General features: G+C 36.5%; 7 protein-coding genes across 7 annotated transcripts; 6 read left to right on the top strand and 1 right to left on the bottom strand.

The window, feature by feature from the left end:
* Positions 1–2,800: 2,800 nt before the first annotated feature.
* taar11 (trace amine-associated receptor 11) lies at positions 2,801–3,796 on the bottom strand (the record flags this gene model as incomplete). Its single annotated transcript, XM_079474543.1, has 1 exon — positions 2,801–3,796. The coding sequence occupies one exon, from the start codon at positions 3,794–3,796 to the stop codon at positions 2,801–2,803; it is 996 nt and encodes a 331-aa protein (XP_079330669.1).
* A 2,359-nt stretch (positions 3,797–6,155) lies between these two features.
* Positions 6,156–7,154, top strand: taar1b (trace amine associated receptor 1b; the record flags this gene model as incomplete). The annotated part of the gene is made up of 1 exon (XM_079474542.1): positions 6,156–7,154. The coding sequence occupies one exon, from the start codon at positions 6,156–6,158 to the stop codon at positions 7,152–7,154; it is 999 nt and encodes a 332-aa protein (XP_079330668.1).
* A 3,728-nt stretch (positions 7,155–10,882) lies between these two features.
* Positions 10,883–11,890, top strand: LOC306904616 (trace amine-associated receptor 4-like; the record flags this gene model as incomplete). The annotated part of the gene is made up of 1 exon (XM_079474607.1): positions 10,883–11,890. One exon carries the CDS (start codon positions 10,883–10,885, stop codon positions 11,888–11,890), a length of 1,008 nt encoding a protein of 335 aa, XP_079330733.1.
* Positions 11,891–15,202: 3,312 nt separating this feature from the next.
* LOC306904553 (trace amine-associated receptor 4-like) lies at positions 15,203–16,216 on the top strand (the record flags this gene model as incomplete). Its single annotated transcript, XM_079474541.1, has 1 exon — positions 15,203–16,216. The coding sequence occupies one exon, from the start codon at positions 15,203–15,205 to the stop codon at positions 16,214–16,216; it is 1,014 nt and encodes a 337-aa protein (XP_079330667.1).
* Positions 16,217–18,142: 1,926 nt separating this feature from the next.
* Positions 18,143–19,153, top strand: LOC306904552 (trace amine-associated receptor 4-like; the record flags this gene model as incomplete). Its single annotated transcript, XM_079474540.1, has 1 exon — positions 18,143–19,153. The coding sequence occupies one exon, from the start codon at positions 18,143–18,145 to the stop codon at positions 19,151–19,153; it is 1,011 nt and encodes a 336-aa protein (XP_079330666.1).
* Positions 19,154–21,781: 2,628 nt separating this feature from the next.
* LOC306904613 (trace amine-associated receptor 4-like) lies at positions 21,782–22,801 on the top strand (the record flags this gene model as incomplete). Its single annotated transcript, XM_079474604.1, has 1 exon — positions 21,782–22,801. The coding sequence occupies one exon, from the start codon at positions 21,782–21,784 to the stop codon at positions 22,799–22,801; it is 1,020 nt and encodes a 339-aa protein (XP_079330730.1).
* A 2,108-nt stretch (positions 22,802–24,909) lies between these two features.
* On the top strand, positions 24,910–25,944 carry LOC306904612 (trace amine-associated receptor 4-like; the record flags this gene model as incomplete). The annotated part of the gene is made up of 1 exon (XM_079474603.1): positions 24,910–25,944. The coding sequence occupies one exon, from the start codon at positions 24,910–24,912 to the stop codon at positions 25,942–25,944; it is 1,035 nt and encodes a 344-aa protein (XP_079330729.1).

The raw sequence follows: 25,944 nt of genomic DNA, 5'->3' as shown, positions 1-25,944 counted from the left end.
CAATCGTGTATGTTATTTTTGCTTTCTTAGCCAAGTCTTCTTATACTGTATAAAGAGAAAGATTAAACTACTTTTAAGACAATTTAAACTTTTTATGCTTGTATAAATGAGTGCTTTTTATTTTATTCAGAGCGCCTCTGAATAACCAGTGTTGCTTCTGGGTTATTTTTCCCTCCAAAGGATCCTTATCAATTACATTTTAATTATGTTTATTTTCTGTGCTAAATATATCTTTCTTTCAAAAAGAAGTGAAGAATTAATTTGCAAAAATAGATACCTCTGTATATTACTTTTTAATAATATTTGTATTGCGTTGTCATATTTTTATTATGTTTTATAGAAATAGTTTGCTTTTTTTGTTATTACTTGGAATGCACAATAAAAACCATAATTTCTTTACATTTCTAGACATAGAGTATCTCTCAAGTATATGTACAGTTTAAAAAAATATACGAAAAAAGATGACATTGCCATTGACACATATTGCTTCTTTTTTATATAATTGCAGATTTTGTTCAGCTCAATAATATGTCAATACAAAATGAATTAAACATGAACACAACCCAAAGTACTGTTTTACTATAAGAATGTTTTTAACTTAATAAAAAAAGACCAAAGGTGCATCAGCAGGGCTGTGCATCCTGCAGCTATGCCAAATTTGAACCTTTTGGTCATTGTACCATCATTACAAATGATACAAGCAAATTAAGCCCTGTTGCACCCACAGACTACTTGTTCAAATAAAAAAACATTCACATTAATCTCAAGAGCAGCCGCTTGGCATACTACCCCTCAAAGTACACAACCTGCTTACTGTTCTTCAATAGTTTATGGTCATAACTCAAGCATGGGCACAGAGGTTTTTGAGGCAATCACATGAGTTGTAAATGCCATGTAGCATATCACTCTTAAATTACAGGAAAATTATGTCATAACAACGCTAGTGTCCCTGCAGTATAAAAAACTGCAAATTGCAATGTATGGATTGAATGTACTGATAGTTTCTCTGGATTAAAGCATCTGGGAAAGTCATGATGCTTGCTCACAGAATGACATAGTTCTGTCATACCAGCTAACCAGAAAACCCTGACCCCTGAACGTTATAGTGCCATGTCTCTCTGTAAGTTTTGAAAAGCTTTAAGAATTTAACTTATTCAACGACATGCATAAAAAAGCTTATTAAGTCAAGACTATAACGGGTGAAACTGTAGGGAGTGTGCTTTAAGATTGTTCTTTTTACAGGTATTTTTGTATATACCGACAAAAGCCATATTCCCGTAAAGCTTGTAGTAACCAAATATTTTTATACAAAAATTACGCCTAAAATATAAATGGATATTTTTAAACTCTAATAAGTCTAAAGTTGTCTTTTTGGTACTTTACACCTTAAACTTGGACGGTTTATTCTAACCTGGGAGGGCATTAAAACTAATATTATTGATACTATTAAGGAGGTTACCATGGTTGCTATGAAACTCTTGGCCTATAAATGTAGAGTGTACTCTACTCCCATAAACTTTACTGCTTTGTGGAGGGAAACGTAAGAGCATATGAGAGACAGTGATATATATTAACTGCTCAAAAATGTCCATATAGATTAAAATATTTTGAATAGGTTATTATATATTTTAAATGAATGCATGCGCAATAAGACGTATTTGACATCACCTAACGCACCTGCGTCATAAACATTATGCAGGTTGCTACTCTGCTCCTATTTTCGAATGTTTTCTGTCTTTATTTATACTGATGTTTTGTATTTATTTTCATTTACTGTTGATTGTCGTGTCTGGAGTTTATTCTGTTATTTAATTCCTGTGGGGTTTTTCACTTACCGTTTCCTTTGATTCCTTTGTTAATCAATAAGATCAGCGCGGTTGGTGCAATAGCACAATTCAATTAAGCTTTGAGGCCCCTCGCATGGTCGTGGGGCCCCAAGCCCGTATTGAATCTTTCTTTTTTTAGTTTTAACGTAAATGATCATTCTCTCTCGTAAAATGTCAGTACATAACCTTTAAGAATAGCCTGAATAAATCTACTTCGGTGTTAATAGTCTCTTTGATATAAAGGACATTTTTGGAGACCTGACTGTACAGCTGGTCTCAGGTGTTTTATTAGATGTTTTGAAGTCAGTTTATGCACTGCTCCTCCTAACAGATTAACCACAAGAGTTCCTGAGGCCAGCTGCTCTGATAAGTTAGTGCATTATGGGAAATGCTGTTCTTAAGACAGTAGCTAGAGAGGCCGCCATTGTAATACAAGCTTGATATTTATTAATATCGTTATATATATGTACTGTACGTATAAACTAACTATTATGATGGAGCATGGAAGCATACTGTGCTATAAAAAGAATGTTGCATTCATTTATAAATATCTGTTTTGTTTGTCAGACATCAATGATACAAGGACATACAAAATGCTCAAGATGTTTTAAAATTAGAAAAAATGGAAAGTGCAACATGGACATTACAATGTAAATTACACATAGTACAAAGAAAACAAATGAAATTATACACATTTTACCAGTTTAATAACAGGGGCCAAACAACTGAACTGCAAGTTTCATATGCACAAGACAGAACGTACGGCAAACAGAAATAAATTGTATAATATATGAAACAATTATGTGACTTTTTTACAGTTTTGGCTCACTGAAATATTCAATGTAACCACAAAACAGCCCAACCTATGTTTTTCTAAGAACAAATTATAAAAAGTTATCAATAAATATTTACAGTGAAGGATGAAATAACAGTATCGTCTTAAGTATAGCAAATAGCACAACATCTAGACTACATTAATAGGCCCTTTTACACAACTTGTATAGTTTTTCATATAGGAGTTTTGATTTTTCTCTAAAATAACTGTAAAATAAAGCATAAATCATGGGGTTAAACACAGCATTTAAATAAGCCACCCACATAAGCACCTCATATAACAGAGCTGGTATGGTATGGCCAACAACAGGATCTATGATGTTACACATGAAATAAGGCGTCCAACAGCACATATAAACTCCAATGACAATGGCAAGCGTCTTAGTGGCCTTCATATCCATTTTATTAACCGATGAGCCCGTGGGGTAGTTATTTATGGCCCGAATATGTTTCAGGGTAATAAAGAAAACCTTGCTATAAATGCTGAAAATTAGAAACATGGGGAAGAAGTAGAAAACAAGTGAATATGTCACTCCGATTTCTCTTCCGTGCAATGCTAAACACCCTCCCTTGCAAATAACGTGCACCTCCTCGGCTGTTGATTTTTCGATTTTCAGCTCTGAGAACGTGATGCCAAATCCAAAAAGAGCAGAGAAGCCCCAGCTCACCAGGATCATGGCGACACTCACACGCGTGGTCATTTTCCTGTGGTACTGGAGCGGCTGACACACGGCGTAGTATCGATCGATCGAGATGAACATGAGATGCATTACCGAGGTGTTACACAAGGTAAAATCGGCGCTGGAGTGGAATTTACAGAAGAAGTCTCCAAAGTACCAGCATGTTTCTAAAGACCTCACCATGCTGGGGGGCATGACAAAGCTGCCCAGGAGAAGGTCTGCTATGGCCATGGAGAGTATCAAGTAGTTGGTAGGGGTGTGTAACTGCTGGAAACTGACGATGGTGCAGATGACCAGTAGGTTGCCGAACAGGATCAGGATGATGGTTATGGCAAAGACGAGGTAGAGTGGGACTTTCAAGACATTGGAGTAAACAGTCTTCACACAGGAACCGTTCACAGATTCATAACAGAGGCTGAGAGACTCCACTGGTGTCCACGGTTGACTCGGGTTCATTGTGCAGGCCTGTAAAAACCTAGCATGAGAAAACAAAATGAATGACAACATTTTCCCCGTTTTCTATTGAATATGGCCAACACTGCAAAACCTATGATAAAAAGTCTTGTCTTGTTTTGCCTATAAATCTAACATAGTTTTGTAAGATTGAGGTTTAAAAAACAAGTCTGATTCTTGTCAAATGTAAACCAACCTTTATATTGTTACAGAAACATTTTATCAGGAAGAATTAACTAAATATGAACTCATATATTTAATATACAGAATATCTTGTAAAACTGTTAATCTTTGCCAAATTTTAACATTGCACAGTACATTATATTAATATTATATCATATTATATTGTATGCTATGTCATTAGTATTTCAGAAGTGAGTGTTAAATTTATAATTTAAAATGTTTCACATCTTACCACAAACAAACTTCCTACAGTCTGTCCTGTGCCATGTGAATTTTCTATCCATTTGAATGCTTTCACAGGGAATTTACGTTTCTCTGAACCAATCAAACAGGACCTCTTGTTGTCATGTGACCACAAGGCATTCTTGGTTGCTATTTTCCTCTAGGGATGTTCAAGAATAAACCACAGTTTTTTCTGACATTGTTAACCCCTGCAGGTTAATGCTAATCAAATATTTGCCATGTATAAATCCAAATTTTTAATTGGATGTCTAACCAATGGCTTTTGGGGGGGGCTCTTAAAAGTATGAAATGGACTAAGTCTGGGGCTCTTCCCTCTCCAAGTTAAAGTTTGTGAAAGCCACCAGTGCCATTGACCTATCGATGCAACGGTGTTTTTTGCCGTAACTATGTTTGTACATGGTGACATCATGCAGCCAATCAGCTATGTCATCATTTTTTTCCTGTCTCCGGAGTGGAAAATACATGGTATTTTCAGCTTGCGTGATTGGCCGCTCGACATCAATGTCACCACAATCAAGCCTCGGAAAAACCCAATGGAACCAAAAGTACTACAATGCTTGCTCGCCTCCGGGTTTTGCATAAAATAATACGTCGTTTCTGTGGTACTCTATAACATTTAGTCCAGTGATTGTTCTGTGGTACATCTGGCCCAGTTAGAGGTTTGGATGTGCACAACAATTTTTGTCTGTATTCATTTTTTGTGTTAATGCTTAATCCTTCAACTTTTTGGGGGTTAAAAATAATAAATCTGTGTTTAAAAATGGGCTCCTTAACACGATTCGCAATAGATGGCGCTAGAGAGGCAAAAGTTATGGATTGCAGTTAGATTTAATGACATTTTGCTTCCTATTTTACTATACGATGTTGGGTTTCCACTTACTGTAGAATCTTATCAAACACCATTGCTTTACTTTGTACATATTTTTTTTAGCTTCCACATCTTTGTAAACGTTGTTTTTATATGCTTGTTTTTAGGTGGACATTAGACTTTAGTAGCATTCTCCTTTACTTTTCCAAGTAAGTGGATGGAAATTCAAAATATCCGAGTGAAACAGAACTTCCGATAATAACTATAATCATGAGAAGGTTTACAGTGTTTAGTCACGGTAAGATTCTCTTCATTCAGCTTTAAACCTCTACAGTTGGCTGATAAAAAAAGGCTTATGACGCATTTTCAAGCCGTGCTATCTATAAAATAATTTCCTCCTCTTTTTCTTCCTGCAAATCAAATATAAATAATTGATGGTGTTCTCTACGATACACAGCATCAGCTTCCAGTCAATTGTTCCTGTGCTTTTGAATTTCTTATCTGCTCTGTAATTGTCAATATTGGGCATGTGTTCATAATTGCATATTTTGTCGAGGTGGTGGAGGACATCCGTGATATTATTGGTTTGTTTTCTGTGTTTGCCACATGATGAACAATTCCTCAGAAGCACACAAATGAGTTGCATTGTTCCCTGTTTTACGTGACTCATGTGGATAAATAGATATATATGCTATTGATGGAACTTTGCCCTTTGGGTTTGTTTAAAGCATGCAGAATAAATCTGTTTTATATACTGATAGCAGTTGGTGGGATTTATTCAGTTCTTCCTGAGACTCTGCGGTGTGGTCTGCTGAATTAGCGCTACTGTATGAGAAACATTGTTATTGTTTCTTTGGGACTTATGTTTATAGTTTCTCTTCCTATCCAAATTCCTTAAAAGGACAATTCAAGGACAGAGGAAAACACCCAAGGGACAAAATTCGCCATTATGGAATGCTGTAGAGATGATACTAATGTTTTTAAAAACATGTATTTTATTGACCAAAACCAGCCCATACAAGATTCTCTGAAAGTTTGTGTCTGTTTCAAATTCCAGATTTCTCTAACGATGGGCGTTCATCAGCATTGAACTAAATGGATTATCGAGACCTCTCCAACCACACTAAAATGGATCTCTGTTATGACACTTTGAATGGATCCTGTGGGAAGTACGGCCGACCCTCTGACGTCTATGTTCCAATGTTTATCACCATGATGTTGACCACTTTCATAACGGTTGTTGGGAATCTACTGGTCATTATCTCCATCGGACATTTCAAGCAACTCCACACGCCAACAAACCAGCTCATTCTATCTCTCGCAGTTTGCGACTTTCTTCTCGGACTGTTTGTCATGCCATTGAGTGCCATCCGTTCGATGCAGGGTTGTTGGTACTTCGGTGACATCGTCTGCAAGATACACACATGCTGTGACATCACACTCAGCACGGCTTCCATTTTCCACCTCGTGTGTGTGTCGACCGAGCGTTACATTGCCGTGTGCCGGCCGTTGACATACAGTACCTGCATTCGATTTTCGACAGTGCTTTTCATGATTGCCGTCAGCTGGCTGGTCCCTGTCGTTTTTGCCGTTACAATGATCTTTGGTGAACTCAATCTCAAGGGCAGCAGGGGCTTCTATGATGCACATGTGAAATGCGTGGGAGGGTGTCACGTTTTCTTCGGACGTGGTTCGGCGGTGGTCTCCTCCATGGTTTCGTTCTACGTTCCTGGCATGATCATAATTGGAATATATTCAAGAATCTACGCGGTTGCTTTGAACCAAGCGAGATCCATTAGTCGTCTGTTAAATCAGTTGAGGAGAGATTATCCGTTGGGAGACGTACAACACAAAACGCATAAGGCTACGATAACCATCGCTATCGTGGTTGGTGTTTTCCTTATTTGCTGGACCCCATTTTTTTTTTGTAACATCATGGATCCTTTTATTTGGTACACCATCCCTCCGATGCTGATTGATGCTCTTGTTTGGTTTGGGTATGCCAATTCCACGTTAAATCCATTTATTTATGCATTTCTGTATTCTTGGTTCAGGAAGGCTGTGAGAATAGTAGTAACTGGAAAGATATTCCAGAACAACAGTAGTAGAGAACAGCTCTATTTATAAATTGGCCAATGCATTCGATGCATGTTCACTTCTGCATTTACGCTCAGGTGCGAAAACACATTCGCTACCCCACTGGAAGCCATTCATCTCTACCTAGAGCTGTGAACATGACAGAGGAGAGGATTAATAATTGTAGTTTACATACATAAAGTTTGCATTGTCAGCATTGTGAGACTGTCAGCTGCCCCCCGTCATAGAGAAGTACTTTAACTATTCTTTTAAAATTACATGGACAGCTTGGATGCTATTGCTTTTAGCATGTAGCACATAACGTTAAGGCGGGATAACACTGAATGACATCATCTTTACACAGAGTTTATCAACTTTTTTCAGCCCTTAAATACATTTACCTTTAAACAACAAATTTGTATGAATCTGACCAGATATAACACAGTTCCTGGTAAGACACATTTGTTTACATCTGTCATATGGCTCTTCATTGCTGTAAAGAAACAGACATATCTTGGCTTTTAAAAGGTATAAATATAATTTAAATACTGAATTGGTTTATAATCGGTTACATAATTCACCTTATGTTGATTAAAATAACTTAAATTTTTAAGATTTTTAATGTTAAAGGAATTGTTCACTTTCAACATACATTTTCATGATAATTTACTCACCCTTGTTGACATCCAAGATTTTTCTTTAGTCGAAAAGAAATGAATGTTTTTGGTGAAAACATTCCCGGATTATTCTCCATATAGTGGACTACAATGGACTCCAAATGGTTGAAGGTCAAAATTACAGTTTCAGTGCAGATTCAAAGGGCTTTAAACAATGATGAATAAGGGTCTAATCTAGCGAAACGATCAGCCATTTAAAAAAATATATATATAGTTTATAAACACAAATGCTTGCATTGTTCTGCTGCAAAGTGTGCTTACGACTTCACTTAATTCATCATTATGGGGATTTTATGTTCTTGTGGCATTTTACTTCCGTGTTATTGTTTGTTTATTTTGTTCAAAGTTTGTTGTACATTTGCCGGTTCCCGCCTCCTTCCCTCCATTTATGGATCTTCCTTACAACAATGTATTTCACTAATCTATATTATGTTCGCCCCCTTGAGATTTTACCAGAAATATGTAGGCAAGCACTCCGTGCATCGAGTGCATTGAGTTATGATGGGGTTTGGCTTAAAAAAATGATTTCCTACTTTGCAAGAAATCTAAAGACATTTAAAGATCACTTACATGTGTTTATTGTACTAACGAGTTTTTCTGATCTGCAAGGGTCAAAGGTCTGGATGAATGGAATCTCATCATACACCAGTCTTAAATGTCAGGAGGGAATTATGGGTAAACACTCTGATGTCACGATGCACCTGATGGATTATTTACTTGAAGGAGCCTTCTTGTGTTTGTTTTAATGACTGATGGTGTTAAAACTGGGAGTTGCGATTTTCACACTTCTGAGAGGCACTTCATAAGGTCTCAAGGGTCGTGACAAAAAACATTACATCATTATAGAGGAGTGTGTTTGTACTTTTACTGTAGTTTGTTTGTATGAAGGCATTATTATGTAATGTAAATGTTAAATCAAATAAACATTTCTAAAGTGAGTCTGAACTGACTAAACTTTATTTAAATATGGCTTTAGTTTGGATTGGAGTATGCACGTTGTATGTTGAAATATTTAGTGGTTCTTTTAATGTTTTGTTGGGTCTTTATGAAATTGTGTACGTAGCATAATGTAAATGTTTGTGTTGAAGACAGTGGAACAATCTCTCTTAGTTTTGACATGAGTTACATTTGGATGTTCAAGTGCAAAATGACCTGACATGTAAAAGCATCTTTCTATCCAGTGACAGACATAATAAGAGCCCCAACAGCCATAGGCCTTTATTTTTCAATGTAGGCCCAATTTGTTTTCAAGTCTTCAGATCAACTCCTGCTTTTTAAATTTATTTTTCACAAATTCTTGTGATACTGTTTACAAAGTTTAGCTCAAGTGTTCTGTTGTCTTGAACATGTGCAGTCATTTCTAAATTGGTCAAATTAAATAATCTACGCTGTTTAATGAGTTTGGGGATATTAAAAAACACACATAGTACAATGGCTACTATATTTATATTATGATTCATCATTTAAGCACCCTCATGCCATTCCAAACATTTATGATAACACAAAAAATATATTCTGACGAACAGGTAACCAACCAACATTGACCCCCATTGACTTCCCTTATATGGACACTATACCACTGCAACATTTCTCAAGAAAAAGAAAATCATACAGGTTTTGAATGACATGAGGGTGAATAAATAATGACATACATTTTATTTTAGAGTAAACTATAGCTTTATTATTACTCTTTGCATCTTCACAACCTTGTTGGTGATGCTTACCAGATACCGGATGCTTTGCATTGTATACTGTAGTCATACAATTATGAGATATTTACCTGAATCTTCACACCCAATTAAATTGTCATACGTTTTCAGAAATACTTGTATTGGTTATATCTTTACAGCTATTTGATACAGAGATTTACCCAAACCCAGACTTTCACTGCTGTGCTCACAGACTAAGCAAAGCTGTTTAAAGCAGGTAAATCTTTGTTTTACTTTTTGTTAGCTTCATTTATTTATTTTAATAATGCATTAGAAATTATTTCTATATTGTTCTCTGCATTGTTGGTTTAGCAAATGATGTCAAGCTCATCTCTGTTTGGCTCATTAAGTAAACAAGTTGACTGTAATACTAATTTGAGAAAAAACAGCTAGTGAGTGTGATTAAATAATGCACATAGGGCTCAAAAGTGCTAAGAGAGCGAACGCTAATATTAACACCTTTGATTGGTCAGATTCCTGTGAGAGTCACTGCAATAAAATTGAGAACTAATAACGAGTCTCACGGGTGTAAGACACAAATATTTCATCATTACTCATTTGTGTTTGACTTACAACTATAGATCAGTAGAATATCAATCTTTTACAGTTTTGTGTTGTATCATTTGTCTGTCAGAGTTATTGACAGAAAAGTCGAAACTATAAAAGCAATGTTTTTTCAGATAAACAAGATAAATTCGTCATTCATATTTTTTAATTACAGAAGATAATTTATGCTGTGTAGCATGATTTGCTCTATTAATAAACCTAAAGTTGTGCCAGGGCCTTCAGAAAGTTGGGACAGTCAGTGTCCCATGCCCAGCCTTGAGAGAGGCACCAATTGTGTTTTTACACTGGTTGTGTGGAGGCTGGCAGATGCCTTTTCAACTTTGTTTTGTTATGTCTTGGATATCCACGAGGGGCATTGTTTACTTGAGTGCTATTGGTATGTTATAGTTAAACCACAATTGTGTGACCATGAGAAATGAAAATGTTCTTTTCACAATGCAAAACTTTTGCCACACGGATGCTTTAATGGTAAGAGAATTGCTATGTGCATGATTCTTCTTAATAGTTATTAATGAAAAAATTGTTGCTTTATGGTCATTGACGGCATGCCACGGATTGTTACTTTGAGGCTATTTTAAGTAGACTACAAAATTCAGTGCAGTCTATTTCACAAATCTTAAAATCTCTCGAGTGTACATGAAATATTTCAGTAGCCATGGGTCACATTTACAGGTGTGTGTGGGAGGGGGTCTTGAATCTGAGAATATAAATCATACTACAAACATGCTTGGCATTCTCTGAGTATTGATCTTTACCAAACTGTCATTTATGAATTGTTCTGTCTGTCTTTTCACAGCGACAAAGGAAGTCCTCGCAGCTTCTCGGGATGACTGTAAATGCGAGTGAGATTTACACTGAGAATTTCCTCCTGTGTTATCCGCTCCAGCCAGACTCGTGTCCTAGAGCTCATCGTCTCACTGTAGTTAAAGTGGCAATGTACGCTTTTATGTCCCTCATGATCCTCACAACAATTTTTGGGAACCTGCTGATCATCATCTCCATCTCTCACTTCAAACAGCTTCAGTCTCCGACTCATCTGATCGTTAGTTCTTTGTCTGCCAGTGACTGTCTTCTGGGGGCTCTTGTCATGCCCTACAGCATGGTGCGATCTGTCGAGGGCTGCTGGTTTCTGGGAGATTTTGTTTGTAAAGTGCATTCTAGTTTGGACATGACTTTCTGTATATCTTCTATACTACATCTTAGTTTAATATCTATAGACAGATACTGGGCCATCTGTGACCCACTAAGATACAAAATGAGAATCACAAACAACACTGTGACTGTATTCATCACCTTTACGTGGATCTTCTCATTTATGTACAGTTTTAGCATTGTGTTTTTAGGGGTGAACAACATTGGTTTGGAAACTCTTATCATGCATTTTTACTGTGTCGGAAGCTGTGTTCTGCTTTTTAACAAACAGTGGGGTATTATTTGTCCAATTCTGACATTCTTTCTTCCCGGCACTATCATGAGTTCTTTGTATATGAGGATTTTTTATGTCGCAAAAAAACATGCACGAGTTATTGCCAATCAAAAAGGTCAAATCTCTGCACAGAGAGAAAGAAAAGCAGCTAAAACTCTTGCCATTGTGATGGGGGTGTTTTTGCTCTGCTGGCTGCCTATTTTTATGGCCACTGTTGTTGACTCCGTTCTCAATTTTGTGACGCCAGCAGATGTTTTTGAGGCTCTGATTTGGTTTGGTTATTTAAATTCTACATGTAATCCTATGATTTATGGCTACTTCTACTCTCGCTTTCAGAAGGCTTTCAAGATTCTTGTTTTCTCTTATACCTGCGGCATCAGTGACTCAAACACTGCAACATTTGAATAAATGAAACACTAATCTTTGAAGCAATGTTTAATTTTGGCTTTTATTTTAAAGGCTTTTATAATCCAATTTCTCTGCTTGTCCGTACACACATAATACAGTGAACAGAACAGGCAAAATATTATATAAAAACAAGACACAAGTTTTAGACCATTCCAGACTAAATCCATCTATACGGCAGATTACAACAAAAGTGTTAAAAAATCACCTGTTCCACAGATCTTTAAAACCCAGCTAAAGCTTTTTTGTGTAATACAGCATTGACATTTTGGTTGTACATGTAAAACGTATGCATGATATTGTTACAAATACACGCCTTTGTAGTTTTAGAGCACGACAATTTTATTGTTTATGCAAACCTGCATGTTATAAAGCTGTTTTCAAATATTTGGATTTTTGGCCCCCAAAATGCTATTCTCATGTAATTGAGCAGGGAAAATGCATAAATAACTTGTTTATGTTTAGTTAACCTGTTTCGTGTAAATGCACCATAAAAACACAGCCCTACATATTTGACACACACATGCTCAACACTACCAGGGAAGATTTGATCGGAATATATACTGTAGATGGCATCAAACACATGCTCCTTGCCCGAAGTTAACTTTCGGTCTGTGTTTGTTGAACGGTCTGGCACATTAGCACAATCAAAATAGCATATATCCGATTAGTAATTAAACCTGACATAGACTGTACCATAAATTTGGTTTGCTATGTTTAAAGTCCCAGTGAAATAAAAAAAGTTTTCTTTTAATGTTGCAGTGTTTATTGAAAATAGTTTAGCAACGTGGGTCATTCTCTTTTCATATGCTCTCATAATCTTTAGATCAAATCTAAAAATGCACTTCCTTCCTATATTGACTATACATCTTACTGTAAATGACATATGTTAGATGGCTTGGGTGGAGCTTCCGTTAACCCCTCCCTTTTAACTGTCAGTCCGCTGCCAGTTCCATTTCAAAATGCAACAGCTATTTTTATATCTTTATTCAAATTGCAGAGAACGCCACCCCCACTATTTGACCATACATTACATCTATTTCACTTGGAAATTGCATCAAAATACGGAAGTAAAAACAATCACAACTTCCGGTTCATGGGGACTTTAAGACCCTGTCTTAAATGGTGCACTCTGTTCTTGTGGACCTCCTCTGAGTCCACACTTGGTAAATTCATGAAGTGCAGACCTATAGGGCACTCAGCACAAGTCCACGTGGGAGTGCATTTATGGATAACTTGAGCTCATCACACCAGAAAGAGCAAGCGGTGCTTTCTAATCACTCTTGCGATACTTTGTTGTCATTCGCTGATCAGTCTGCGCAGCGCCGCGTAAATGACGTAAATGCAACTGCTTATGTGTATTTTATTTTATTTGTATATACACTATACTTAATGTGCATAATGTGTTCTTAATATGCATATACGTTGTTATTTAATATATATATTTGTAATACAGAAGCTGTGTTGTTCAGCTTAACAGAGCCCACAACCATATATAAATCTATAACAAAACATGGCTTATTACCTTAAGTAAGAAAATGCACTGCATTAAAAGTTTTATTCTTGAATAGCTGACTTCTGAATGCGTAAAAGCGAAATGGGACACCCTACAGATTTAAGTCCACATGAAGTGCGTCATTTGGGACATGGCCTAAATGACACAAATAAAAGGCACTGATGTATTTTATGATATGTCACTGCTAACTGTTTTCAGTTAAGACAGCTCTAACATTTATTTTAGTCTAGGACTATTGTTAAGCTTTGTCCAGGAAACTGCCCCATAATCTTTGACTTTATTCAAAAACCTTTTTTATTATTGTTACCATGTAGTTTTCCTATAGCTCAGTGGTAAGAGAATTGCATTAACAACGCAAGTTTGTGGGTTCGATCCCAGGGGATTGCACGCAGATACCTATGTAACATGTATAGGATAATGCAATGTAAGTCGCTTTGGATAAAAGCTTCTGTCAAATGCATAAATGAAAATGTAGACTCCATCAGGCCTTATTCAACCATTGACCTATAATTCATTAGATCGCTGAAGTATACATTTTTTTATTATTTTCTCACGAGACACAATGTTTGTGCGATGTTAGTTATGCATAGGAGGGGGGGTGAGATTTGACATTATATATGTTCAAATCATTAATGATTTATTTAAAGGAGTTAGATTGAATGGGCATGTACTGTATTTATAGTTTGTTGGCCTCAACTATATTTCAAATTTACATTTTTATGCTTTTGATATAATTGTCTGCTGTTTTACAATCACAAGGGAAGTTCTCTTAGCCTCATTGGCAGACATAATTACATCAAATGAGACTAAGATAAGATTTATGATCCTCTGTTATCTGCTCCTGTCAGACTCGTATCCTAGAGCTCATCGTCTCACTGTTCTTGACTCTTTCCCGGCTGACAACAAATAATCCAGGTTAAATGAGAAAACACTTCACTCCCAAACAAAGAATTTTCCTGAAATCTGTGTTTTCACTGCTGTACAGCAGGTTGCTAAACTCAAAATTATTAATTATCTGTTGGTATTTGAAAGAATCAGTGATGCCATGCATCTGAGTAAGATCTCCTGGACCCTTTTGCTGGTTTAAGATGGCCCTGAGCTGGTTTAAACTGGTCCTAAACCAGTTCATGATTCACATTAACATTTAGTCATTTAGCATTTTACCGGAGAGGTATGATGTGAAACAGCTGAGAGGAGGGCCTGAGATTCCTCCTCCTGACATTTCTAACAACACTTCTAGGTTCTAACTCACTGCTTTCGGCCTACAACTCCTCCCGTCATCTTTGGTCTGAAAATTAGATGCCTGGTTGTTCCATCACAGCGAGGCACCAAATACTCATACGATTCACAACTTTCAACAAACCGCTCAAAGCATGGCCTTGTAAACTAACGGTACTGTTTAGCGTGTTGACAAAATGTTTATATGCTCTCCTACTTAAAACTGGGATTAAAGCGTTTGCCAAATGAACAAATGTGAATAAATGCAATAATCTCATTTGGTATTCCAAAATATAAAAATATCAATAGGTGAAAAGTTTTAATGCATTAAATATTACAGATCAGAGATTATATTTTTGTTACCATTGGTTACAAATGGGAGGCACCTTAAATCTTAGGGTACATAAAGAGGCGTAGCTACAGAGACAAGTTCATTTATGATGTAATATTGTATTGGCATGTATGGTTTGTATATTTGCATTTCTTTTGATATTAGTATTTATCATCTGACACGTTTATAAATAATTCTGTGCACAATTTGGTCAATATTTGTGTGGCCTTTTACATTTACCGACGTCGTGATGTCATCAAATGAGACTATTGAGAATATTCTCCTCTGTTATCCGCTCCTGCCAGACTCGTGTCCTAGAGCTCATCGTCTCACTGTAGTTAAAGTGGCAATATACGCTTTCATGTTGTTCTTGATTCTCGCCACAATTTTTGGGAACCTGCTGATCATCATCTCCATCTCTCACTTTAAAGAGCTTCAGTCTCCGACTCATCTGATCGTTCGTTCTTTGGCTGCCAGTGACTGTCTGCTGGGGGCTCTTGTCATGCCCTACAGCATGGTGCGATCTGTCGAGGGCTGCTGGTTTCTGGGAGATTTTGTTTGTAAAGTGAATTCTAGTTTGGACATGACTTTCTGTATATCTTCTTTAATACATCTCAGTTTAATATCTATAGACAGATACTGGGCCATCTGTGACCCACTAAGATACAAAATGAGAATCACAAACAACACTGTGACTGTATTCATCACCTTCACGTGGATCTTTTCATTTATGTACAGCTTTAGCATTGTGTTTTCAGGGGTAAATGCAGTTGGTTTGGAAACATTTATCATGCAAGTGTATTGTGTGGGAAGCTGTGTTCTGTTTTTCAACAAAGAGTGGGGTCTCATTTGTTCACTTCTCACATTCTTTCTTCCCGGCACTATCATGAGCTCTCTGTATATAAAAATCTTCCATGTGGCAAGAAAACATGCACGAGTTATGTCAGAAAGAGTGACAGGGGGTTTGAAGAGTCAACACTCTGTACAGAGAGAAGGAAAAGCTGCTAAAACTCTTGCTATTGTGATGGGGGTGTTTTATCTCTGTTGGTTGCCTTTTTTTATCTGTACTGTTGTCGACCCGTTTCTTAATTTTATAACTCCAGCTGATGTTTATGAGGCTCTGATTTGGTTTGCATATTTTAATGCCACCTGTAACCCTCTGATCTATGGTTTGTTCTATCCCTGTTTTCAGAAAGCTTTTAAGAGTTTGATTATCACTTTCATCAGGGGCTTCCAAGATTCAGGCCGCTCGATCGTAGAATAAAAATGTTCAGCTTTATATTTGTTTTTTAGAAGTTTGTATGCTCTAAATGAAAATGTATAAACAATAATGTAGCATGTCATTGTTAAAATGTGTTATTTGAACACCTTTACAACATTTCTTATCTGTGAAAATTTGTTTCATGTCCCTTTTATGGGGAAAGAAAGTTTTACTTCTTTTGAATACAAGTTGACTTCTTAATAAAATAATGCTGATATGTGTTTTTAAGAATACGGATAGGCAGATTTGACTTTATTTCATTCTCAGTATGGATTTTTCATATCAACAGTTTCGATTTCACTTGTTTAACCTGTCAGTTTTTTTATAATATTAAATTTTTCTTCAAAAAAATGTATCCATAATCTAGATTTTTCATTTTTATTCATACCCATTCTATAAAAACACAGGAATTATCATAGGATTAGATACAGTTTTTGGTTTGGCTTGTTACTTACCCTACCAAACGTCATTTATTAGCCTCATCATTTAAATATGTTAGATGCCAAATGTAATTTCATACCTACACGAATTTCTAGAGTTTCAGATTCGAAATGTGATCTTAATATGCAGATATGTTGTTATTTAATATATTTCTGTAATACAGAAGCTGTGTTGTTCAGCTTTACAGAGTCCAGAGACAACCATATATAAAACTATAACAAAACATAACTTATAACTTAAGTAAGAAAATGTACAGCATTAAAAGTTTTTGTTCTTGAACAGCTGACTTCTGAACGCTTAAAAGAGAAATGGGACACCCTACGGACTCCACGAGACCGCAAATTCACATGACGTGCACCATTTAGGACATGGCCTAAATGACACAAATCAAAGGTACTGATGTATTTTAAGATATGTCACTATGATAGGAGATGCCATATGTCCGTATGATGGATGTCAAAGATGTTGTGTAGATGGAAAAAAGCAGCGGTCCAAACACCGACCCCTGAGAGACCCAAGTGATCATGTGGTTAGCAGTGGACAGCGAGCCCCTCCATGACACCCCGAAGGATCCTCCTCCTAACATTTCTAACAACACTTCTGGGTTCTAACTAACTGCTCTCGGTCTCCATCACGTCATGAAAATGAGAGATGCCTGGGTGTTCCATCACAGCGAGGCACCAAATCGCTTCAAAAACCTTTATTCATTCCCCTTTGATGGAATGAACTGCCAGCCTCCACCCGAACTGCAGCATCCTTCACAATTAAAAAAAACAGCTCAAAGCACACCTGTTCGGCATTTATGTGACTAACCAATAACTGTCTGTGTTGTGTCTAAATAAATAAAAATATTGTTTCTTCTTTCCTTTGCTTACGCCAGCTTTAATCCTCCTAGTAGCATGGCGCTGTAAACTAACGCTACTGTTTAGTGTGTTGACAAAATGTTTATATGCTTTTTTACTTGAAACCTGGTTGTAGGCGTCTGCCAAATTAACAAATGCAAATACATTTATTAATCTCGTTTTTGTATTCTTTTCATCCTGGCACAGGCTATTGTGCCATCTACATGGAGAAAATTAAGCATCACTTCCTTTAAAACAAAAAGTATTTAAAATAAATGAAACAAATATGATAATTTTTATAGTATGTGCAAACATACTTGGCAATAAAGCTCTTTCTGATTCTGAAAATACTAAATTATAAAAATATCTATAGAGGACAAATTTGAATGCATTAAATATTACAGATCAGAAACAGACATTTTTGTAACCATTGGTTACAAATGGGAGGCACCTTAAATCTTAGGGTACATATAGAGGCGTAGCTACAGAGACAAGTTCATTTATGATGTAATATTGTATTGGCATGTATGGTTTGTATATTTGCATTTCTTTTGATATTAGTTTTTATCATCTGACCATTTTTAAAATAATTCTGTTCACAATTTGGTCAATATTTGTGTGGCCTTTTACATTTACCAACGTCGTGATGTCATCAAATGAGACTAATGAGAATATTCTCCTCTGTTATCCGCTCCTGCCAGACTCGTGTCCTAGAGCTCATCGTCTCACTGTAGTTAAAGTGGCAATATACGCTTTCATGTTGTTCTTGATTCTCGCCACAATTTTTGGGAACCTGCTGATCATCATCTCCATCTCTCACTTTAAAGAGCTTCAGTCTCCGACTCATCTGATCGTTCGTTCTTTGGCTGCCAGTGACTGTCTGCTGGGGGCTCTTGTCATGCCCTACAGCATGGTGCGATCTGTCGAGGGCTGCTGGTTTCTGGGAGATTTTGTTTGTAAAGTGAATTCTAGTTTGGACATGACTTTCTGTATATCTTCTTTAATACATCTCAGTTTAATATCTATAGACAGATACTGGGCCATCTGTGACCCACTAAGATACAAAATGAGAATCACAAACAACACTGTGACTGTATTCATCACCTTCACGTGGATCTTTTCATTTATGTACAGCTTTAGCATTGTGTTTTCAGGGGTAAATGCAGTTGGTTTGGAAACATTTATCATGCAAGTGTATTGTGTGGGAAGCTGTGTTCTGTTTTTAAACAAAGAGTGGGGTCTCATTTGTTCACTTCTCACAGTCTTTCTTCCCGGCACTGTCATGAGCTCTCTGTATATAAAAATCTTCCATGTGGCAAGAAAACATGCACGAGTTATGTCAGAAAGAGTGACAGGGGGTTTGAAGAGTCAACACTCTGTACAGAGAGAAGGAAAAGCTGCTAAAACTCTTGCTATTGTGATGGGGGTGTTTTATCTCTGTTGGTTGCCTTTTTTTATCTGTACTGTTGTCGACCCGTTTCTCAATTTTATAACTCCAGCTGATGTTTATGAGGCTCTGATTTGGTTTGCATATTTTAATGCCACCTGTAACCCTCTGATCTATGGTTTGTTCTATCCCTGTTTTCAGAAAGCTTTTAAGAGTTTGATTATCACTTTCATCAGGGGCCTCCAAGATTCAGGCCGCTCGATCGTATAAAAATGATCAGCTTTATATTTGTTCTTTAGAAGTTTGTATGCTCTAAATGAAAATGTTTATCTGCCAATTCTTGTATAAACAATAATGTAGCATGTCACTGTTAAAACGAGTTATTTTAACACCTTTACAACATTATTTATCTGAGCAAATTTGTCTTTAATGTAATTTAGGCAACAAATTGTGACATTTTTGGGGGGTTAACAGTGTTTTTCATGTGCCTTTTATGGGGAAAGAAGACTGTTTTTAATACAAGTTGACTGTTTAATAAAATAATGCTGATATGTGTTTTATATGTTTAGAAGAATACGCGGATTTGACTTTAAATCATTCTCAGTATGGATTTTTTATTTCATCAGTTTCGATATCACCAGTTTAACCTGTCGTTTTTTTTATCAATATTAAATTTTTCTTTAAAAATGCATCCATTAACTAGATTTATCATTTTTTTTACGTATAGTCATTCTATAAAAACACAGGAATTATCATAGGATTAGATACAGTTTTTTGATTGGATTGTTACTTACCCTTCCAAACGTCATTTATTAGCCTCATCATTTAAATATGTCAGAAGCCAAATGTAATTTCATACCTACACGAATTTCTAGAGTTTCAGATTCCAAATGTGACCCTAGACCACAAAAGTCTTAAGTAACACGGGTATATTTGCAGTGTCAGGGTCAATTTATTGACATTTATTTTATGCCAAAATCAATAGGATATTAAATAAAAATCATGTTCCATGAAGATATCTTGTAAATTTCCTACTGTAAATTTATATAAACTTTATTTTTGTGAGTGGATGCAGCAAAATCTCAAACAAAAATGGCCGGAAACAATCCTACAAACTCTTTGGGAAATATCCATTCAAGTTTGGTATATATGAAGTTTGGAATTTCTGCTACCGAGTTCAACTACTCTTCACAACGTCATTTCAGCGGTAAGCCAATAAGTGTTAAAACAATCCCTTTTTTTCTTAGCAACGGCCTGCTATAGCACTTCCACATTTTCAAATAGTTGTATTTTGGTCGAATATTGTCCTATCCTAATAAACTATACATCAATGGAAAGCTGATATACAGATATGTTTTTGTACTATGTGAGAGCTGCTTAACTGTCTCCCAGACATGGTGTGGTTTGATTTACAGATGTAATTTTTGAAACTTTATTAACCAGAGTTTTGCGCAACAGCCCATGTTATGGAATATGTGAGATTGTGCTTTCAGGCAGTGCTCTAAGACATAACTGTGTGCATTCAGCTGGCTCTATACTTACATTTACATTTAGTCATTTGGCAGACTCTTTTATCCAAAGCGACTTACAGATGAGGAAACATTGGAAGCAATTATAACAACATAGGCAACAAAATATAAGTGCATCAAACTAGTCCATTAAAGCCTAGGACAGTATACAAAGCTAAGAATAGTGAGGTTAGTATTTTTTTTATGAAGGAAAGGGAAAAGAATTAGGATAAATCAATCAGAGACGTGTTGACGGAAGAGATGCGTTTTTAGGCGTTTTTTAAAGATGGCAACAGAGTCTGCTGATCTTGTAGCAGCAGGTAGATCGTTCCACCAATGTGGAACAGATCCAGAGAAGGTACGGGAGAGTGACTTTTTTCCTTTTTGGGATGGTACCTCTAGTCGTTGTTCCTTTGCAGACCGCAGTGATCTGTCAGGAACATAGATCTGCATTAGCGAGTGGAGATATGATGGTGCGGACCTGTTGGTGGTCTTGTAGGCGAGGAGCATAGCTTTGAACTTTATGCGGGCGGCAACAGGGAGCCAGTGTAGCCTTTTGAAGAGCGGAGTTACATGCGCTCTCTTCGGTTCATTGAGGCTATACTGCCTTCAGGCACACGTGGAAAACACATCATGTGTTTGCTATTATGTAAAACCTGGAATTAGAGTAAACCCAACAATACATCATGGATGTAACAGTTTTCTCTGGCTTTTATGAGTAAGTCATTTGTGCAACATCAGTTTGTATATTTTAAAAGTGCGCGGCAGCCCGTTACAAAAGTCCATGGAATCGTCATTTTTCATTCGTTTTTGTTGTGATACAGTTAACAATTATTTGTTATCAGGCGTCCCATACATTACACATTTAAATGATTGAATAACAAATAAACTTTGAATAATAACTTTGCAAAAACATTCATTACCACTGACAACAGGCATCATGTTGGACAGTAAGATGCCCCGTACAACATCACAGCCTCTGTCATTTAACATTTGTGAGTGCGGAGAATATGGAAAAAAAGGAGGTGAGCACATGGTTAATATAGCTAGGAAACAATCTCTGTTTGGATACATTCTAAAATTAAAGTAAAATTAGCAGAAAGGAAATGAATTCAATACCAAGAGAGATACTTTTGTAACTATGGGTTACATTTAAGTGGGAGGTACCTTAAATCAGAGAGTATATAAACAAAGAGACGTAGCTACAAAGACGAGTCTATTTGAAATGTTGTATTGAATGGTCATGCACTGTTTGTATATTCATCTTTCTTTTGATGTTGGTCTTCATTGTTTTATAATTCATGAAATAATTCAGTTCACAAGTTTGTGGACTTTTACGTTTACCACGTTTTTCAAGTCTGCATTTAAGTCAGAGCTTCGGGCAGACGTGATGATGTCAAATGAGACTGAGATTTACACTGAGCATTTTCTCCTCTGTTATCCGCTCCTGCCAGACTCGTGTCCTAGAGCTAATCGTCTCACTGTAGTTAAAGTGGCAATGTACGCTTTTATGTCCCTTATGATCCTCACAACAGTTTTTGGGAACCTGCTGATCATCATCTCCATCTCTCACTTCAAACAGCTTCAGTCTCCGACTCATCTGATCGTTCAGTCATTGGCTGCTTGTGACTGTCTGCTAGGCTCTTTGGTCATGCCCTACAGCATGATGCGATCTGTCGAGGGCTGCTGGTTTCTGGGACATCATTTTTGTAAAGTGCATTCTAGTTTGGACATGACTTTTAGCATCTCCTCATTACTGCATCTCAGTTTAATATCTATTGACAGATACTGGGCCATATGTGACCCTTTGAGATACAAAATGAGAGTCACAAACAACAAAGTGACTGTATTCATCGTCCTCACGTGGCTCTTTTCATTTACGTACAGCTTTAGCATTGTGTTTTCAGGGGTGAATGCAGTTGGTTTGGAAACTCTTATTATGCAGATATCTTGTTCTGGTGGCTGTGTTCTGCTTTTTAACAAAGAATTGGGCTTGACCTGTGTCATTTTGGTCTTTCTTATTCCGGGAACTATAATGAGCTGTCTGTACATCAGCATATTCAATATCGTAAAAAAGCATGCAAAGGTTTTGTCAGAGAAGGGCACCGCAGGTGTTCAGACTCAAAGCTCCGCACAGAGAGAAAGAAAAGCAGCTAAAACTCTGGCTCTTGTGATGGGCGTTTTCTTTCTCTGCTGGCTGCCGTTCTTTATTGCCACTGCCGTCGATCCTTTCATCAATTTTGTAACTCCATCGGATGTTTTTGACGCCTTGGTTTGGTTTGGCTATTTGAATTCAACATGTAATCCTATAATCTATGGATTTTTCTATCCTCGCTTTCAGAAGGCCTTTAAGATTCTCATATCCACTATCTGTGGCTTCAGTCACTCACACACCCTGACATTTGAATAAATATGATTTCTATAAATGAACAGTTTTCATTTGCTCACACATATATTAATAATGTAGTACTGTATGTGTAGTACTAATGTTAGACAAACCTACTTGACCCCTTAAAAAAAGAAATCTGTTATCATTAACTCACCCATATCTTAATACAGGTTTGAAACTAAAAACTAAATTTTGTGAATAGTTTTTATAATCTTAAACCATTGTGCGAGAGATATGTCTCTACTGAATCTGTTCATACATCCAAATAAAATTGTATCGCCTGGATTTTATTGTAAAATAAAAAGTTGATTTGAATCCAGAAATATAAAAACACAGTAGTCATATATGTGTGCATTAGTTTACATTATGGTTTACCGTTATATTTATATTTATATAACCACGAATTTCATACCTAACTGCGACTTCAATCACTCTAAAATTAGAATGAATATAATAAAAAACGATAGTGTTTAATGTCAATATTTCATTCTTTTAATAGTTTAGAGTTTATCCTTTGCTTTGTTTTCAAGTTAAGTATAGTTACACATGCTAGTTTATGATTGTTATTATTAATTTATTTTTAATACATTTTTGCTGAATACATATCAAATATAATGTACCCAAAGAGGCCTGCAGGCATGTAATCATCTTGATATGAACATCTGATATATAAGACAGCAGAGGTCAAACAACATCTTGAATTGGAAGTTTCACACAGTTTTCGTTGGGAAATGTATGGCAAATGGTTTTATTTATGTTGTGTTGTCTGTTAAAGTCCTGACCTAAGTATACTGTACTTTCAGTTATAGAAGATTTTAAATCCCCCAAATATGTTCAATGCAAATGTCTATAGGAGAAAAGACAACTTTTTGTTTACAAGTAAATTATAAGTGTCTGATTTTTTTATACATTAAATTATATAAATAGTCAAATGTGAATTTTTAATGACTAAAGATTTTTTTGAAAAACTACATAATCCTTAACAAATATTTGATCTGAGATGTGAGAGCTGACCCGGTGGGACTTCACAACTACAACACCTGAATAAGTCAAGATCACACTTGAGAAGTGAAGTCATTAAAAGTGTGAAAAAATAAGGCTCCTGAGTGCTGCTGTGTGTGTGTGATAAACAGAGACATTGCATCATGAGCTATTTGTATGAATGAGTGACATTTGTAACGGTGTTGAAAGATCAAACAATGACAAGAGTTACATTTATAACTAAATATACATTTTAGTATTAATTTGTGTTCAAAAGTGAAACATTTAAAATGTTATTGTCTTTAGACTTGGCTCTACATGTCAACTTTTATTTTCTATGAACATTCAAATTTGTGTCTTTTTATCTAATATAAATTATGAATAATTGTTCTAATTTTCATAAAAATCTTTATTCAGTTGGACCACTTTATCATACGAGACAAAAATCCTCCGGTCAAGACACCATTTTCCACAGGTAATATTTATGACGGTTCACAGGCCAAGTTTGACACGAAGTACCTCTTTCACCTCAGATCAAATAAACCATATGGTGCAAAATGACTACTGACAATATACAAAAGACTTCAGTGATGTAGGCCCATATTGGCCTCAAATTAGGTATTTGGTTGATCAACTCGTTTTTTCCTCTCAATCACGTCATAATAACGAGATGATATGTCGTTAAAACGAGATGATATGTCGTTAAAACGAAATAATATGTTGGACATCTCATCTCGTTATTATAAAATGACACACTTTTTCAGCTAGCGCTCTTATTTACAGTAGGCGCGCGGACTAAAAGAATTACACGCACCCGGACATCCCCAGAAGCGCATCATCGAATTACAATTCCACAGAGTAAAAATGTCATTTATTTTATAGAAGCGAAGGCCACATAGCATCCGTTTTACAAGCATTTACATATTCAAATGTTTGTACGAGAGTCGGGGCGTTACCTTTAGGCAAACATGAGCAAATATATGTCCAAATGTGCCGCGCAAAACCCATTTAGATGTCATTTTGTGAACGGTGTATAAATGCTCATATTGTTTTGAATATTTGATTTACTGTGCTTGGTTCTCTTCAAAGTTCAGTCAAGACGTTTCTCTCTTCATTTACAAAAGTAGTCTACTGCGTTTTGATTCGGCATGTCTACGAATGAGACTGAGATTTATGATGAGAATAATCTCCTCTGTTATCCGCTCCTGCCAGACTCGTGTCCTAGAGCTCATCGTCTCACTGTAGTTAAAGTGGCAATGTACGCTTTTATGTCCCTCATGATCCTCACCACAATTTTTGGGAATCTGCTGATCATCATCTCCATCTCTCACTTCAAACAGCTTCAGTCTCCGACTCATCTGATCGTTCGTTCTTTGGCTGCCAGTGACTGTCTGCTGGGGGCTCTTGTCATGCCCTACAGCATGGTGCGATCTGTCGAGGGCTGCTGGTTTCTGGGAGATGTTGTTTGTAAAGTGCATTCTAGTTTGGACATGACTTTCAGTATCTCTTCCTTAATCCATCTCAGTTTAATATCTATAGACAGATACTGGGCCATCTGTGACCCACTAAGATACAAAATGAGAATCACAAACAACACTGTGACTGTTTTTACCACCTTCACGTGGATCTTTTCATTTATGTACAGCTTTTCTGTTGTGTTTTCCGGGATCAACAAAGTGGGTTTGGAAACGTTTATCTTGCAAGTGTATTGCGTGGGAAGCTGTGTTCTGTTTTTTAACAAAGAGTGGGGTCTCATTTGTTCACTTTTCACATTCTTTCTTCCCGGCACTATCATGAGCTCTCTGTATATGAAAATCTTCCATGTGGCGAGAAAACATGCACGAGTTATGTCAGAAAGTGTCACGGTGGGGGCTACAGGCGGGTTAAAAACTCAAAGCTCTGTACAGAGAGAAGGAAAAGCAGCTAAAACTCTTGCCATTGTGATGGGGGTGTTTTATGTCTGCTGGCTGCCTTTTTTTACTGCCACGGCTGTCGATCCTTTCCTTAATTTTTCAACCCCGGTGGATGTTTTTGATGCTTTGGTTTGGTTTGGCTATTTTAATTCAACTAGTAATCCTTTAATCTATGGATTTTTCTATCCTCGTTTCCAGAAGGCCTTTAAGATTCTCATATCCACTTATATCTGTGGCTTCGATGATTTTAACACCTTGACACTTGAATGA

The sequence above is a fragment of the Barbatula barbatula genome (genome assembly GCF_947034865.1).
Source record: "Barbatula barbatula genome assembly, chromosome: 15".
Taxonomy (NCBI): Eukaryota; Metazoa; Chordata; class Actinopteri; order Cypriniformes; family Nemacheilidae; genus Barbatula; species Barbatula barbatula.
The sequence above is the reverse complement of the archived record's forward strand: the minus strand, read 5'-3'. Positions and strand labels throughout refer to the sequence as shown.